The sequence below is a fragment of the Anastrepha obliqua genome, chromosome 3 (assembly GCF_027943255.1).
Source record: "Anastrepha obliqua isolate idAnaObli1 chromosome 3, idAnaObli1_1.0, whole genome shotgun sequence".
In the NCBI taxonomy this organism is placed as follows: domain Eukaryota; kingdom Metazoa; phylum Arthropoda; class Insecta; order Diptera; family Tephritidae; genus Anastrepha; species Anastrepha obliqua.
In genome coordinates this window covers 128946773-128960985 of record NC_072894.1, presented here as the reverse complement: position 1 = coordinate 128960985, position 14213 = coordinate 128946773, and the positions used below count along the sequence as shown (strand labels likewise).

Genomic DNA, 14213 nt, shown 5'->3' with positions numbered 1-14213 from the left:
TGACCGTCATCCGGACAATTTGGTTTTTAACACGTTGACTGCCGAGCGAAATTTGCTGGTTATCACACAGCGCCGCAAGTGTGCATCACCACCACACCAAAAACAATGCGCCGGCACCCATTGCCCGGCGCGGCGCCATTGAAAAGCCATGCGCCGGGCAATGGGTGCCGGCGCGGCAGTCAACGTGTTAAATGTATTCATAAATTTAAATCTAAATACATAAATATGTGTAACTTTAAAACAATAGAAAAAACCCCATATAAAATTTTGTTTCGGGACTCCCTATTCCTTTTCATTCTTTAAGTCAACAACAGATTCATAATGTCGCGCTTGATGGCCCGCTTTTTCTCTGCAGGCATTTTCTTTAACATTGCAGAGACTAATTCACCAAAAATAGTATCTTCGGAGCGCTCATTTGAACTACTATTTTCAATGGCAACGCTCTCAGCGCCGATATTATCACTGCTGCTATCTGACTCCCGAACCTCTACTTTAGTCTCTACTTTTTCTTCGGAGGCCTCTTGGATTTGAGTACGTACGTCTTCGTCTTCTTTGGTTCCATTTCTATTGCAAGTGACCTCTTCTACTTCTTCACTTTCTTTTTTTAACTGTTCACTGTTGTTTTGGTTTTCACTATGTCGCTGATGATTTTCTGTTTTTTCCTGCTTTATATGCACTTCCACTTCAATTTGCCCATTTTCATCCGATTCATCTTCTTCTTGTTGTTGCTCATGTTCCTTTTGCGGCTCCTGCTGTAGTTGCTTTCGAAGTTCACGGTCATTTATCTGCTGTGTTGCTTCGTTATTCGTTTCGTATTCCGTGCCAAGCGCTTCTACTTCCAGAAACACATATTCTTCATTGCCACTGTCACTCTCCAAATCTTTCTGTGTAATAACAAATTCCGGCTTTATTATACTTATTGGCAACATTTCTTTGTTTTCCGGTTCTTCTCGAGGAGGTGGGCGCAAATATGGTAAAAGAAATTCCATTTCTTTTTTGTACGGAAACTGGTTGGTGGCCATCTGGTTCTCTGCCAAGGCATTTCGTTTGTAGTGTTCGCGTAAAAAATGCCAACGACTCTTCAAGAGGGCCTCTGAGTAGAAAGGAAAACAGGGTACATTTTTGATAAAGCCGGAATGCTATTTATGGCCCGGATAAGTATCTACTAAAATGAACATACCTTGCATCTTCATTTGTTGCGCGATTTGCTGCCAACCACACTTACGGTCCGATAAGGATGCATTGTTTTTGTATAGTAAGGGGCACTGTCGCACTGCCTCAATGAGCCGGTTATTTAAATCCATTTTTTGCTATAAAATAAATAAATTGTTGTTAATACGCAATTCCTATGAAGATTCTGCTTTGTTTACAAATTTTGTATACGTGACTGACAGCGCGAATTTGGGTTAGCAAAAACACAGCGCTGCCATATGTATTGGGTAAATCTGAGGGATTTTTGAGTGTCATGAATTAATACGTGTTTTTAATAGTTTTTATTAATTAAATAACGATTGTGTTTTGCAAGCAATTACCGTGCCTCTTTGGGTTATTCGGCTAAGTATTATGATCATTTCTCACTGGATCTATACGTATCATTTCTATGGGTGTTGCCAGTAATGATATAAAACTTGTTTTATGAAATTTTTAGTATAAAGTACGCTACAGACGCTTTGAAAAAAGGTTGTTAGAGGGATGTATTGCCGTCTTAAAACTGAAAATTCGATCCTCCTGAGGCTTCTATTTTTTAAGTAATTTATTGTAAAAGTTGTGCAATTTAGAGAAGGGGTGTATTCCCGTCTTAGCCCTCTCATGCCCGATGTTGCATATACGCAACATTGTGTTTCCGAGCCTCTAACTCCCGTTATTTTCTAGTTATTGTTTTGAATTTTCTTTTAAATTATAGCTTACTGTATTGAGAAAGCAAACAGCAAGTTGTTTGGCAGTCACCTGTACACGCTTTCAGTCTGTAGCTATATTTGTGAGCGAGAAGTTGAAAAATTGATTTTGCGAAAAAAATTATAAAAATAATTATTTCATCCTGAAACCAACATTACTACATAAATATAGAAAGATAAGCGAGTATTTACAATAGAAAAAAACCCTACATGAAAATATTATTTAGTTTGTCTGTAATAATTTAGTTATTTTCGTGTTGCGTATATGCAACATTAGTCTATTGTGGTAATTTTCGAAAAATATAATTTATTTCAGTATACACTTTCTAAGATGCGCCCAAAAAGTCCGACTCAAGCTCAGATTGGAAGAATTGCCAACTTTGATTGGGATGATTCGGCAGACGATGGAATTGAAGAAGAAGAAGATCAAAATATGGAGGAAGTTATAGAGGAAACATTGAAACATTTAGATAACAGAGCTGAAAATGTGGAAGTTGGTTTGATTGACCAAATCATTGGAAGCAAAAATGTTGAAGGTGTTGAAGATTTCAATGAAAATGAAATCGTTGCACAGGAGGTAATGGAAAAAATTGATTTCAATAGTTTGAAGTGGAGTAGTGCTGAGTTTATGGAATGTAAGGCCACCTGGAAAAGTAAATTATGCAGCAATGCGGTGAAAAAAGCAATAGAATATTTTTGTACTTTCTTTACGGATGAACTGTGGCTGAAAATATGTGAGGAAACGAATTTATATGCCATGCAATCAAAGGGGATACAATTGAAATGCACTGTGCCTGAAATGAAAAGGCTTATTAGCATACTTCTTTATCTTGCTGTTTTGAAAATATAATACCAACCTATCGAATGCCGTGGGCATCCAATTTCAAATTATCGGCCGCTGGAAATGCATTGACAAATAACAGATTTGAGAAAATAAAACATTTTTTCAAAATATTTACGAGAGCTGGTGTGTCCGGGATTATATATGATTTTAGTCTGTACATTGGAGAAGGAACGTGCATGTCTTATGGCGTGGGAATATCATCAGATATCGTGCTATTTTTATCATCCAATATGCCAGTAAACGAAAATTTCAAAATGTTTTTTGACAATTGGTTTTCTTCAATAAGCTTGATGTGTGCTCTAAAAGAAAAAGGCATACTGGCCGTTGGTACAATACGAAGCAACCGATTGAAAAATTGTGATCTAAGCAGTGAGAAAATCCTTCAAGAGCGAAGACGTGGATCAAGCGATTTCAAATATGAAGCAACGCACAACTTGACTATGTAGGTAAGAACCCCATGACTGAATGCAACAGATGGTGCCGCAAAGAGAAGAAATTTATAACTATACCTCGTCCAGGTATAGTTGAATGTTACAACAAACACATGGGAGGGGTTGATCTTGCAGACATGCTGCTCGAATTGTACAAAATCAACCACCGCTCAAATAAATGGTACATGCGCATAGTATACTGGTGCATAAATTCGAGTTTAGTAAACAGTTGGTTGTTGTACCGCAGAGACATTGCACATACAGACGGCGAATCAAAGTATATACCGCTATAAAATTTCAAATTCAAACTACAGCTATCGCAGAAAAAGAGAGGTCGTCCATCATTACTCCTTTTGACAAAGAATTCAGGAACTGCACCCCCAGCTGCATCATCACCAGCTGCTTCTACAGCTCTGGAATCAAATCCCTATAGAAGAGTTTATGTTGAAGACCCACCAAATCACTACGACTTGCTGATTATAATCATTGGCCGGAATGGGGAACAAGAGGCAGATGTAGAGTATGCACCACTGGCTTTCCAAGCTGTAAATGCAGCAAATGTAATGTGCACTTTTGTTCCAATCCCCAAAAAAATTGTTTCGTGTCTTATCATACATAAAATATAAATTAACGGCATTTGTAAAAGAAGTAAACTTGTTTTTAAAAAATACCACCATTGCCCAATGTTGCATATACGCAACACCCTGTAGCTCTTGAACCAGGACACCTAGGACCTTGAAACTTTCAACAGTTAATCTTGATGTCAACCCTATCTTATATATCTACCCATTTTAATTTGGGCATGAGAGCGTTAAAACTGAAAACCGCACCCTCCGGAAGCTTATAGTTTTTAAATAGTTCATTTTTTAAGTTGAGTAATTTAGCGAAAATTTTGTGTTGCCAAAGTTCACTGGAAGGTTGTTTCTGAATCTGCAGCATTTTTTGCTTTAGTTTGGAATTGAGCAACATTTTTGAAAAAATAAGCATACAAAAAAAGGGTCGCAGGAGGAAATTTGGAGTGAAAACCGTGTGATTGTCTGGATTATGTTATACACGTATTTAACTCACCGAAACTTAAACACAATGATATTAAAGGTTTTTATAAATTTGTAGTATTTTTGCATGGACCTTTTTTCGCGTGGCGGCCTTCAGACGCGCTTCACAAAACTAACCCTCATCAGTCCAACTCTGGCTACGCCATCCGCAGTATTTTTGCGAAAAACTCCTTACCGCGTTAAAACCATTAAATCAAAAATTAAGCCGTTACATGCGTGTGTGTTGTAAAGCTAAATACACACCAGGCAACCGTTGCAGCAACTCGGCCAAGTTGAAGCAACCGTTGCCTCGTGTGTAGCTGTGTTGCCAAATGATTTGCGTGTTGCTGCAACCGTTGCCTGAAATATCAAATAAATTTGATTTTTGGGATAGGTTGCTGCAACCGTTGCTTCGTGTGTATCATTGCTTACTGCTTTTACTCGTTCAGTTCGTTGAACACAAGCAAAGAAGAAGGTTCGTGCGGAGTAAAATAAAGTGAAAAAGGAAAAAATGGCAATTGAAAATAATGAAAATTATATTATGTTAATTTTATTAACGAATATAAAAATTTAAGAGAGCTGTGGGATATAAGTAGTGAAAAATATAAAAATAAAAATTTTAGAAAAAAAGCATACGAACAATTAAAAAATTAATACAATAAAATTGATAAAAATTTCAAGTCCGCAAAAGCGTTTCCTGTTGCAAGATACCGCAAAGTTATTGCCAGTCTAATTTCTGCTGATATTGCCTCTCTCATTATGGTATCTTGTTTCGTTATTTTGGCCTTTACGAAGTCCAACAATTTTCTAAACAGGGCTTCGTCCATCCTCATGTAATTTTTATAGTCCGCTGGCTCATTTTCCTTCAGTTCTTTCAGCAGCCTCTCGTTCGAAAATTCGATTTTTTTAAAAGCCAATTTTTTGACCAGATTTTTTTTCTCTTCTTTTGTTGCATCTCTTTTTCCTCATTTTCGTACAAAACCTCGTCAATTACAATAAGAGAAGTAATTTTACGCATTTCGTCGATCATTTAAAAAAATTAATTTTACGTATCTTCCGCTTGTACCTTTCCTGCACCACAGTTATACACAATACTGAGATTGAAGCAACGGTCGCAACGTGTTTCTTAAACAAAGGCAACACGTTGCTGCAACCGTTGCTTCAACGGTTGCCTGGTGTGTATTTAGCTTAAGGTGTGAACTGAACTTCATTTTTGTGCATATTTTTATTTTCATTTGCAGGCATCCGGCAGCACTATGCTATTGTCAATTCCAATGAATTGTTATTCTCATTTAAAATTGAACAGGTATTTGGAAGTGCTTTGACTTGATCTCAATCAACGATTGAGATCCGGTTAAAAATTTTGCGCGCAAATTCAACAACGACGATGTGATTCTGGTTCATTTGTGATCCATTCAGTTGGTTTTCTTTTTCGCTTTTGTAATTGGTAGCACTGACAAGTGAATGTATAAATAAACATAAATAAATTAACCCTCTAACCGTTTAGACCGTCTGTAGACGGTCAATAATTTTTTACCAACAACTACGCCTTAAATATTATTTTAGAATAAAAAACCGTTACTCCGCACTGTTGTGAGTATGCTTTTTATGAAGTGAAGCTTACAATCTCAGTTTTCTCTCTATTTTGAGCGCACAAGCTAGTGGAGTGCCGGAGGTCAGTGTGATAAGTGAAATAAATTATTTTGAAAACTGGTTACGATTCGAAAGAAATTGCAATTTTTACTTATGCTGATGCTTCAAAATTTTATGGTAAGCTTAAAATAATATATATTTTGATAATTTATCATGTTCCTTTGAGTAAGCCGAAGGTTATATGTATTATTCTAGCATTTTCTGATGACCGTCTGTAGACGGTCATAACGGTTAATGCGAAATTTTACATATTCATAACAAATATGACTTTCATTTATATATCGGCTATTTTGTAACGTATTTTTTCAAGTAATGGACAAAATGAGAAAATGTAAGTTGTCTACGATGTCGGATGAGGAGATAGAAGCATATATAATGTCAGTTGATGAGCAACTCAACGATGATGGCTTCGATAGTCACGACGATATTTCTGACCCTGACTTTCAACCTGATGATTTCATTGAGGAAAGTACCGAGGAGAGTACCGATAGGGCAATATTGGAGTGTTTAGATGAAATGAAGGAAGCTAACACAAGCTCTGCATTTTTGAATGCTTTAGATTTGTCTTGGAATGTCAGCTCTGTTGAACAAGGAAACTCTGTACTTTCCTTTACATTGAATTCCGATGTAATTTTTAAGAGAAACTAGCCCCTACCACCTCGGCAGCAACACCTTTTAAACCATCAAAGCGACCACGATCTCCACTTCCTGTGATTGAAATCGAGTGACCTTTGTCAATTCCATCTAACGGAGGATTTAGCTGCAAAAATGTGGGGGAAATCGATATCAGATCGAAAGAATTTCAAAAAATTTGTTGGAAGAAAAAGTCATTACAACTTCACGTTAACGACATCGCATTTCGAGGCAATACATCTTTTCCAGCATTCATTAATAATTTAGAAACGCCATTCCAATTCTTCAAATACTTTTTTTCTTCAGAAATTGTCGACCTAATTGTTATGGAAACAAATCGTTCTGCACATCAGGAAAATGTCAATACTTCGTTTTCAGCTACAGAAGAATAATTCACAAATTTGTAGGGATTTTGTTATATATGTCACTGTACCGATATCCAAAGATGGAAAGCTACTGGAGCAAAAACGCATTTGAGCCAATACGAAAAGCAATGTCTTGCAGGCAATTTGAAAATATAAAGCGTTACTTATCATTTGCTGACAAAGAGCAACGCGCTGAAAGAGGAACTGCTGGTTATGATCCGTTGTATCGTGCCAGACGTATTGCGGAACTGTTTAATGAAAGGTTTGACTCTGTGCCAAAAACAGCACGCCTTTGTGTTGACGAACAAATGTGTGCAACTAAAACTAAGCATCATCTACGTCAATATATGCCGAATAAGCCACACAAGTGGGGTATAAAATTGTTTGTTTTATGCGATACTTCTGTTTTGCCAGAAGAACCGGACCTCGGTCCACAGCAAATGTAGTAGTTCGCCTAAGCCAATCGATCCCTGAATTTCAAAATCACATTTTGTATTTTGACAATTTGTATACCTCACTGCCTCTTTTAGTTTATCTGCGTGCAAAAGGAATTTTTTCTTTGGGAACTATTCGCTCTAATCGAATTCCAAACTCAAAGTTCCTAAGTGAGAAAGACGAATAATATTCAGTTTCGAGCAGAGGATATTCCGTTGTGTATGTTGGTGCAGCATATGGTGTGGACATTTCAACAGTGACATGAAAGGATAACAGAGCAGTTCGACTTGCATCGACATATGTAGGGGTGTTGCTCTTTTTGAAGACCAACCCCACAGCAGTCTCAACGAAATTACCATGTTACGATCGTAAAAAAAAATCGTATATCGAAGTAGACTGCCCACAAATAATAAAAGAGTACAATACCCACATGGGTGGGGTAGATTTGATGGATGGACTGATGGGACGATACCACATCCGACTTAAGACACGCAACCCAATGAACCGAATATTTTACCATTTCCTCGATATGGCCATAACAAATGCATATATACTCTACCATCGCGTCAATCCAAGCGATAAAATTAATCTTCCAGACTTCCGCGAGAAAATCGCTTGTGGCCTTTGTTCTTTTTTGCTTCAAAAGAAAGTAGTGAGACCATCAACAACCTCCTGTCAGCCAACTACAAGCCAGGGAATAAGGTATGTCAGACCTATAGATGACATCAGATTTGATAACACTGGACACACTCCCGCTATGTTTGATAAATCAGGAAAAAGGAGATGCAAATATTGCAAACAGTCCGATACTCAAATATATTGCTCGAAATGTGAGATAAACTTGTGTTTGACGCCTAACAAAAATTGCTTCAAGGAATTCCACTCGAAATAAATTTCATTAATAATCTTTTAATATGATTTGTATTTTAAACCATTGCAATGTAGTATATTTTAACTTTAATTGAATTATTAAAATACATTGCTTACCAGATTTCATATTTGATTTGTTTTGTCTCAAACCGTTTTGACCGTCTACAGACGGTCAAACTTTTTTCCTCTCTAATTTCCTCATTTCGGGAATTTTATTGATCTGCAGTATTACAACATTATTCAGACTGCTAAATTCACCGGAAAATGAAATTCGTATGCATTTTAAATCGTTATTTAAAAAAAACGGTTAGAGGGTTAATAGTGCTTTTAGCTATGATGAATGTAGTTTTTGTAGAAAAATTTATTGCTACGTACGCTATTAGACCAATTAATAGCCAAGATGCAGTCCAGGCACTGAGTTCGGCTACAACGACCTCTAAAGTGGTGGAACAAAGTAGGAAAAAAGGAAACAATATTCCATTTCCTCTGTGAATGCCTTGCCCTATGGAAGGACATAATGTTAACCCTGGGCCAACCGCTGTTCGAGAGTCTCGAACAACTGCCTGACTTAGACGTCAATAACCTAATAAGGTTCTTAAACCGCACAGATTGGATATAGTCATGCTGTAAATAACGGTTAAGGAAGTTGGTAACGAGGATGTGGCAACAAAATGGTGCGGAAGCGCTAGTTGGATTCTGGAAGCATCACCACTTAAATCAACCAAACAACCAACGCTATTAGGCATACTCTATTATGGCACATTGATAACATATGCAGTGACAGGCTCTAGAGAAATTATATTATCCGCTGATTTTCAGTTGAAATATCGCTCCCTTGAAATGTGCATTATTTATGGTACTACGAGTACATCTCCAAATGTTCTATTAATATTCAGCTGTAATGGCGCCATGTTCCAAACAGATATTGTTGGGAAGAATACATCCACAAAACATATAATTATATTTATTAGAAGTTTTATATCAACAAAGCCCATAAAAATAATCCGGATCGTTTCAATGGGAATTGATTGGGATACTGAACTCGATAGCTCAAGAAAATAAATTATATGTATCCTAAACTCATCGCAAAATCTCTTTAGTCGATCGCCTCAGGAATACTATGTACCAATTAAAGACTAAAGTTTTGGAGAAATAATTTTATCTTTGGTAATAGCGAGGCTATAATAATCGTACCAATCATTTTGAAGTTTAGTTCTGAGCATTCGCTACCTCGTTGGGCTCCTAGATTGTAAAAATACAAAGAATAACTGTTTGGCAGTTAAACTTGTAAGATAGACAGACACAACCAACAGATTCCAACTACTAAAAAAAAAAAAAACTACTTAAAACAATTATAAAATTTGGGAAGAAATTCAGGATCGAACTGGACGATTAAGTAAGCTTTAGTACACCCATCTGCAAAAGAAAAGTCCAAGAGTCTCCCTGCACTGATACATAGATGCCCCAAAAACAGCCGGGGGTATAGGCGCTGGAATAAATGGTTCCAAAACAAAGCGGTCTGTGCCGATGCGTAGTTTTCCTAGCATTTCCTAAACGGAAGTGTATGCCAACTGTCAGTGTGCCGCGATCAATTTAGATAGAAACCTCCGGAATGGACGCATTGCTATTCTGAGCGACAGCCAAGCTGCATTTAAGGCTTTGTTATTCTTCGAGTTTAAGTCCTCGTTAGTTTTTGAGATTATACCTGAGTTGGTATTTCTACTTCTACTATTCAACTCTGGATAAGATGCGACATGGGAATTGGGCTTGGAAAAACTGAGGTAAGTTCCAAATAAAAGTCTAATTCCCATGAGCTTTATAACTCATGGAGCCTGTTAGTGCACACCAGATTAGTGGGGTTACTACCTTTTTTTGAATCTTGTGGCTCGGGAGACTTTCAGAAAGAGTTAAAAACCTTTTAAGTAGCCTTCATTGCTTGCCAGTAAAAAAATGGAAAAAGTACAACTAGTTTTCGATAATGAGTTTAATATTAACATTATTTTAAATAGTAAGTACGACAAATCCTAAGGTGTACAAGGAAACTATGTGACATATGTGCATACTTATAAATTTGTATATATGTAAAAAACAAATATTTAAACAACAATACACCTTCTCTGCTCAATAAATCAGAGGAGGGATTTTGCGTAACTTAATGATGAATTCGTAAAACTAATTTGGCAGGTTGTATTTGTGTTTGTGGTCGTGGACGCGTTAACTTTGCGGGTTTTTGTAGTGGACCCGGACGGCGTAGCTTGGCTGGTGCTGGACGCCGTCTGGGGCGGAAAGCTACCAACCGTTCAACTCGTGGAAGTGTGAAAACAGTTTGTGGGAATACAGCGCGTGGATCAATGATGGATGCCGTTTGTGGTACATCGACGGTGGCTGGCGGTGGTGGCCCATACTCATCGGCAGGTGTACCAGGTGGGCCATATGTGGCAGCAGGAGCAGCTGGTGGTGGCCCATAGGAGGGTACAGGTTCAGGAAGGGGTTCCTCAGCAGGAGGTCCATAAGTCTGATCGGGTGGTCCGTAGGTCTGATCTGGTGGTCCATAGGTCTCATCGGGTGGACCGTACGTTTGATCTGGAGGTCCGTAGGTTTGGTCCGGTGGTCCATAAGTCTCTTCAGGAGGTCCATAGGTCAGTTCTGGTGGTCCGTATGATGGCTCTGGCAACTCAAATGCGGGTTCTGGCTTCAAACCTGCTGGTGGATAAGGGGCTGGATCGGATGGTGTTGATGGCACTGATTCTTGACGAGCCAAAAATGGCAGAGGCCGATTGTTGGCCGGTCCTGGGAAACGCAAACGTGGACGTGGTGGTTCGGCATGACTCAATGAGGCCAACAAGCCAACTGCAACGAGTGTGTAAAATGTTGTCGACATTATTTTCAAATTGGTATCTCTACGTATCCCTAATGCTTATTAACGATTTAGCAGCTGTTGTTGTGTTTTCCAAGACCGTTAGAAGTGAACTACTATTGACTTGGGGTCAGCATGCCCATTAAATACGTTTCGTTGAGTTCTACTCTTCGGCTGGCTCTCTTTGGGTGTAATCGGTAAGTCGCCGGCAGAACGGTAATTATGAACGCACTGCTGCTTTATGATTGACCTCCTACACCACATTGCTTGTGTGTATGTGTTAGGGCTAAACATATTGTTTTTACCCAGTTTTTCAATTTTTAAGTATCAAGTACATAACTTTATAAACATAAACGTACGTATGTATGAATGTTCGGTTGGATTTGTAATGGACTAAAGCAAAAGTCCGAAATTTCCAATAAAATCATCGCGTCCGATCGACAGCGGCGACTCATGCTGTATGACAAATATGGCGTTGCTGCTGGACGTGATTGCGGTGTTAAATTGAATTACCAACTCGCCACGTCCGCTGCGACGGGTGGCTTTGATTTCAAATGCCTTGGGTATCGAAGAACAGAACGCGTTAGAAAATTATAAAAAAAACTTTATTGTAAATTTCATAAATTGCGTAATGCATATTTTTATATTAATATTATTGTTATTACTCTTCATAAATGTTGTTGGTTTATCTTTTTGAAAAAATAACGAACTACATATGTATAAAAACGTATATGTAAACGTTACTGAAAATGCAATCCTCTATCTATTCACTTAAGTACTTTGAGAAATTTTCTAAGGACACAAAACAAATATTTATTCATATATAACTCAAAACTAGCTGTTTTACAGGAGATCTTTTTTAGAGGAGATTTTCGTATCGAGTTCTCATTGGTACCAATAAGCTCAGCACATGTACAAAACACAGGGATATCGCATGGGCCTCGCAGGTTCACTTCCAACAACCATTAAAAAATAAAAATTAAACAATTGACACTCTCGAATGATAGTCACGCACCAACCCATTCGCTCCTGCGCACACTGGGCCAGAAGACCCGCGTGAGTGGCCAAAACTCTTTTTTCTTAGGAAAAGGCCATAAAACCGATTAAAACCACGTTTATTATAGTTTTTTAACTCTATGAATGCGAATCTGAAGTCAAAATTAAAAAATTCAAAATGGCGGATCCAAAATGGCGGACATGAATTTTAAAAAATCCGTATTTTTGCTTTAAACTCAGAATCTAGGGGTTTAGAACAATGCACATTACGAATATAATGTCAACTTTGAGAAATTCAAAATGGCGGATCCAAAATGGCGGACATAAAATTTAAAAAATCAGTATTTTTGTTTCAAACTCAGAATCTAGGGGTTTAGAACAAAGAAAATACGTCTAGAATTTGCTGTACTCATACACCCAGGATACACCGCGAGGATGATTCTAGTACGATTTAGTATCCCAATTTATTTTTTGGAATTTTTGTAATTTTTAATTTTTTTTTTGTAATTTTTGTAATTTTTAATTTTTTTTGTAATTTTTGTAATTTTTAATTTTTTTTGTAATTTTTGTAATTTTTAATTTTTTTTTGTTGTAATTTTTAATTTTTTTTAATTTGACTTAATTTTTGAATCTGCATTTAAGATCAATTTATTCAGAATCAGAAGTTTCTTCTTCTGATAGTTCAAGTTCATCTAGAAGTTTGTGAACGTCATTAGACGCAATCATTTCATGATCGCGTTCGGCCTCCGTTTCATCTTCCGATTCATATTCGTCTTCAATTGCACTGGCACTGCTATGATCATTTTCCATATTTTGAGTATCTAACAAAAGTAACTGTTTAACTTCTGCTGAAAGTGGTAAACGTCTTCTGTTATTAGCTCTAGACAACCTGTTCTCTCACACTAATATCGATATTTTAGACATGTTTATGAAAAGGCGCAAAAAGGCGCCTATATACCTTATTTAATACTTCTTTACGAACAATTTGGCATAAAATTTAACTCATTTGATAGGGGAACTTCGTTGAACTTTGTTTTCAAAGTAAGTCATGTATGAATAAAAAACAGATTTTGTTGATTAAATGTAAAAAAAAAAAACTTATTCAACATAAATACACATGGTTTCAATTATAAATTATTTTTTGATATCCATAAAGAAAAGTTATGGACGATAATAACATCTTGAGTAGTATTTTTCACAACAACTTATTGATAAACATTGTTTGAAAGTGTTAAAAATCGAACTAAAACTTTGACTTTGAACTGTTGCATAAAAAAAACTAATTGATAAAAACTAATGAAACTTCATAATTTGGTGTAAAAAATTACTCAAAATAAGATGATGTTATAAATTTCCTGTTTAAATTAAGTCGAAAATTTTTATTTTTGGCCACTCACTCGGGTCTTCTGGCCCAGTGTGCTGCGCTCTCAGAGTGGCTTCTTCATACAGAAGCAGTTAGTTAGTTATCAATGGAACCATGCACGGAGATGGTAGGAAAAAATCTCAGGAATCCCAGGACCATGCTTCTCCGTCATTAGAACTCAAACGCTCACACTTTGGCAAACAAGAGGGAACTCTGAACAGTACGGTAGATGGACAACGAGACTAATACTCCATTTTAAAAAGTTGGTAGAAAGAAAGCACGGTGAGGTTAACTATAACCTCTCACAGTTTTTGTACGGACATGGGTTCTTTCGCCAGTATTGTGGCGTCCAAATTACGTTTTTGGAGATACAGAGTATGATGATGCGGAGCACACCTTTTTCAAATGCGAGAGCAAATAATTGAGAAAATTATGACAGGCGAAGGAAACTGGAATGCCGTCGTGAATTTCGTAGAGGATATTATCCGAAAAAAGAGGCGTGAAATGGAAACTTATGCTGAAGAGCATTAAGCATACATATGTTTTTCAAAACAAGCGACCCTGGACGCAGGGTGAGTGAGTAAGAGGGCGCCGTCTTAGATCTCTACCTCGAAGCAACAACAAATTGTCTTAGAGACTAATACAGATGTTTTAACAAAAACCATAATAATAATCTTAATTCCGGGACATGAAGGACATGAGGGAAATGAAATGGCTGATGACCTTGCAAAACAAGGAGCAAATATGGTCCTAAGCCTTTCTGTGGACTCACAAAAGGCCACATTAATGAATTCTTTAGGAAATGGGAAGAAAGAAAACTTGCCGCACACTGGCTAA

The 14213-nt window shown here is 37.2% G+C and overlaps 2 protein-coding genes across 2 annotated transcripts; both read right to left on the bottom strand.

Annotated features, from left to right (window-relative positions):
- Positions 1-187: 187 nt before the first annotated feature.
- Positions 188-1372, bottom strand: LOC129241001 (chromo domain-containing protein cec-1-like). The gene is made up of 2 exons (XM_054877111.1): positions 1181-1372; positions 188-1093 (listed from the first exon to the last, which is right to left on the bottom strand). Exons 1-2 carry the CDS (start codon positions 1302-1304, stop codon positions 300-302), a joined length of 918 nt encoding a protein of 305 aa, XP_054733086.1. The 5' UTR covers positions 1305-1372; the 3' UTR covers positions 188-299.
- Positions 1373-10312: 8940 nt separating this feature from the next.
- On the bottom strand, positions 10313-11041 carry LOC129242614 (uncharacterized). The gene has a single exon (XM_054879369.1). The coding sequence runs from the start codon at positions 11039-11041 to the stop codon at positions 10313-10315; it is 729 nt and encodes a 242-aa protein (XP_054735344.1).
- Positions 11042-14213: the final 3172 nt, after the last annotated feature.

Coding starts and splice junctions, on each gene's coding strand:
- LOC129241001 (XM_054877111.1), bottom strand. CDS start 1,304: ATGGATTTAAATAACCGGCTCATTGAGGCAGTGCGACAGTGCCCCTTA. Junction 1,094..1,180: donor GCAACAAATGAAGATGCAAG/GTATGTTCATTT, acceptor CTTTCTACTCAG/AGGCCCTCTTGAAGAGTCGT.
- LOC129242614 (XM_054879369.1), bottom strand. CDS start 11,041: ATGTCGACAACATTTTACACACTCGTTGCAGTTGGCTTGTTGGCCTCA.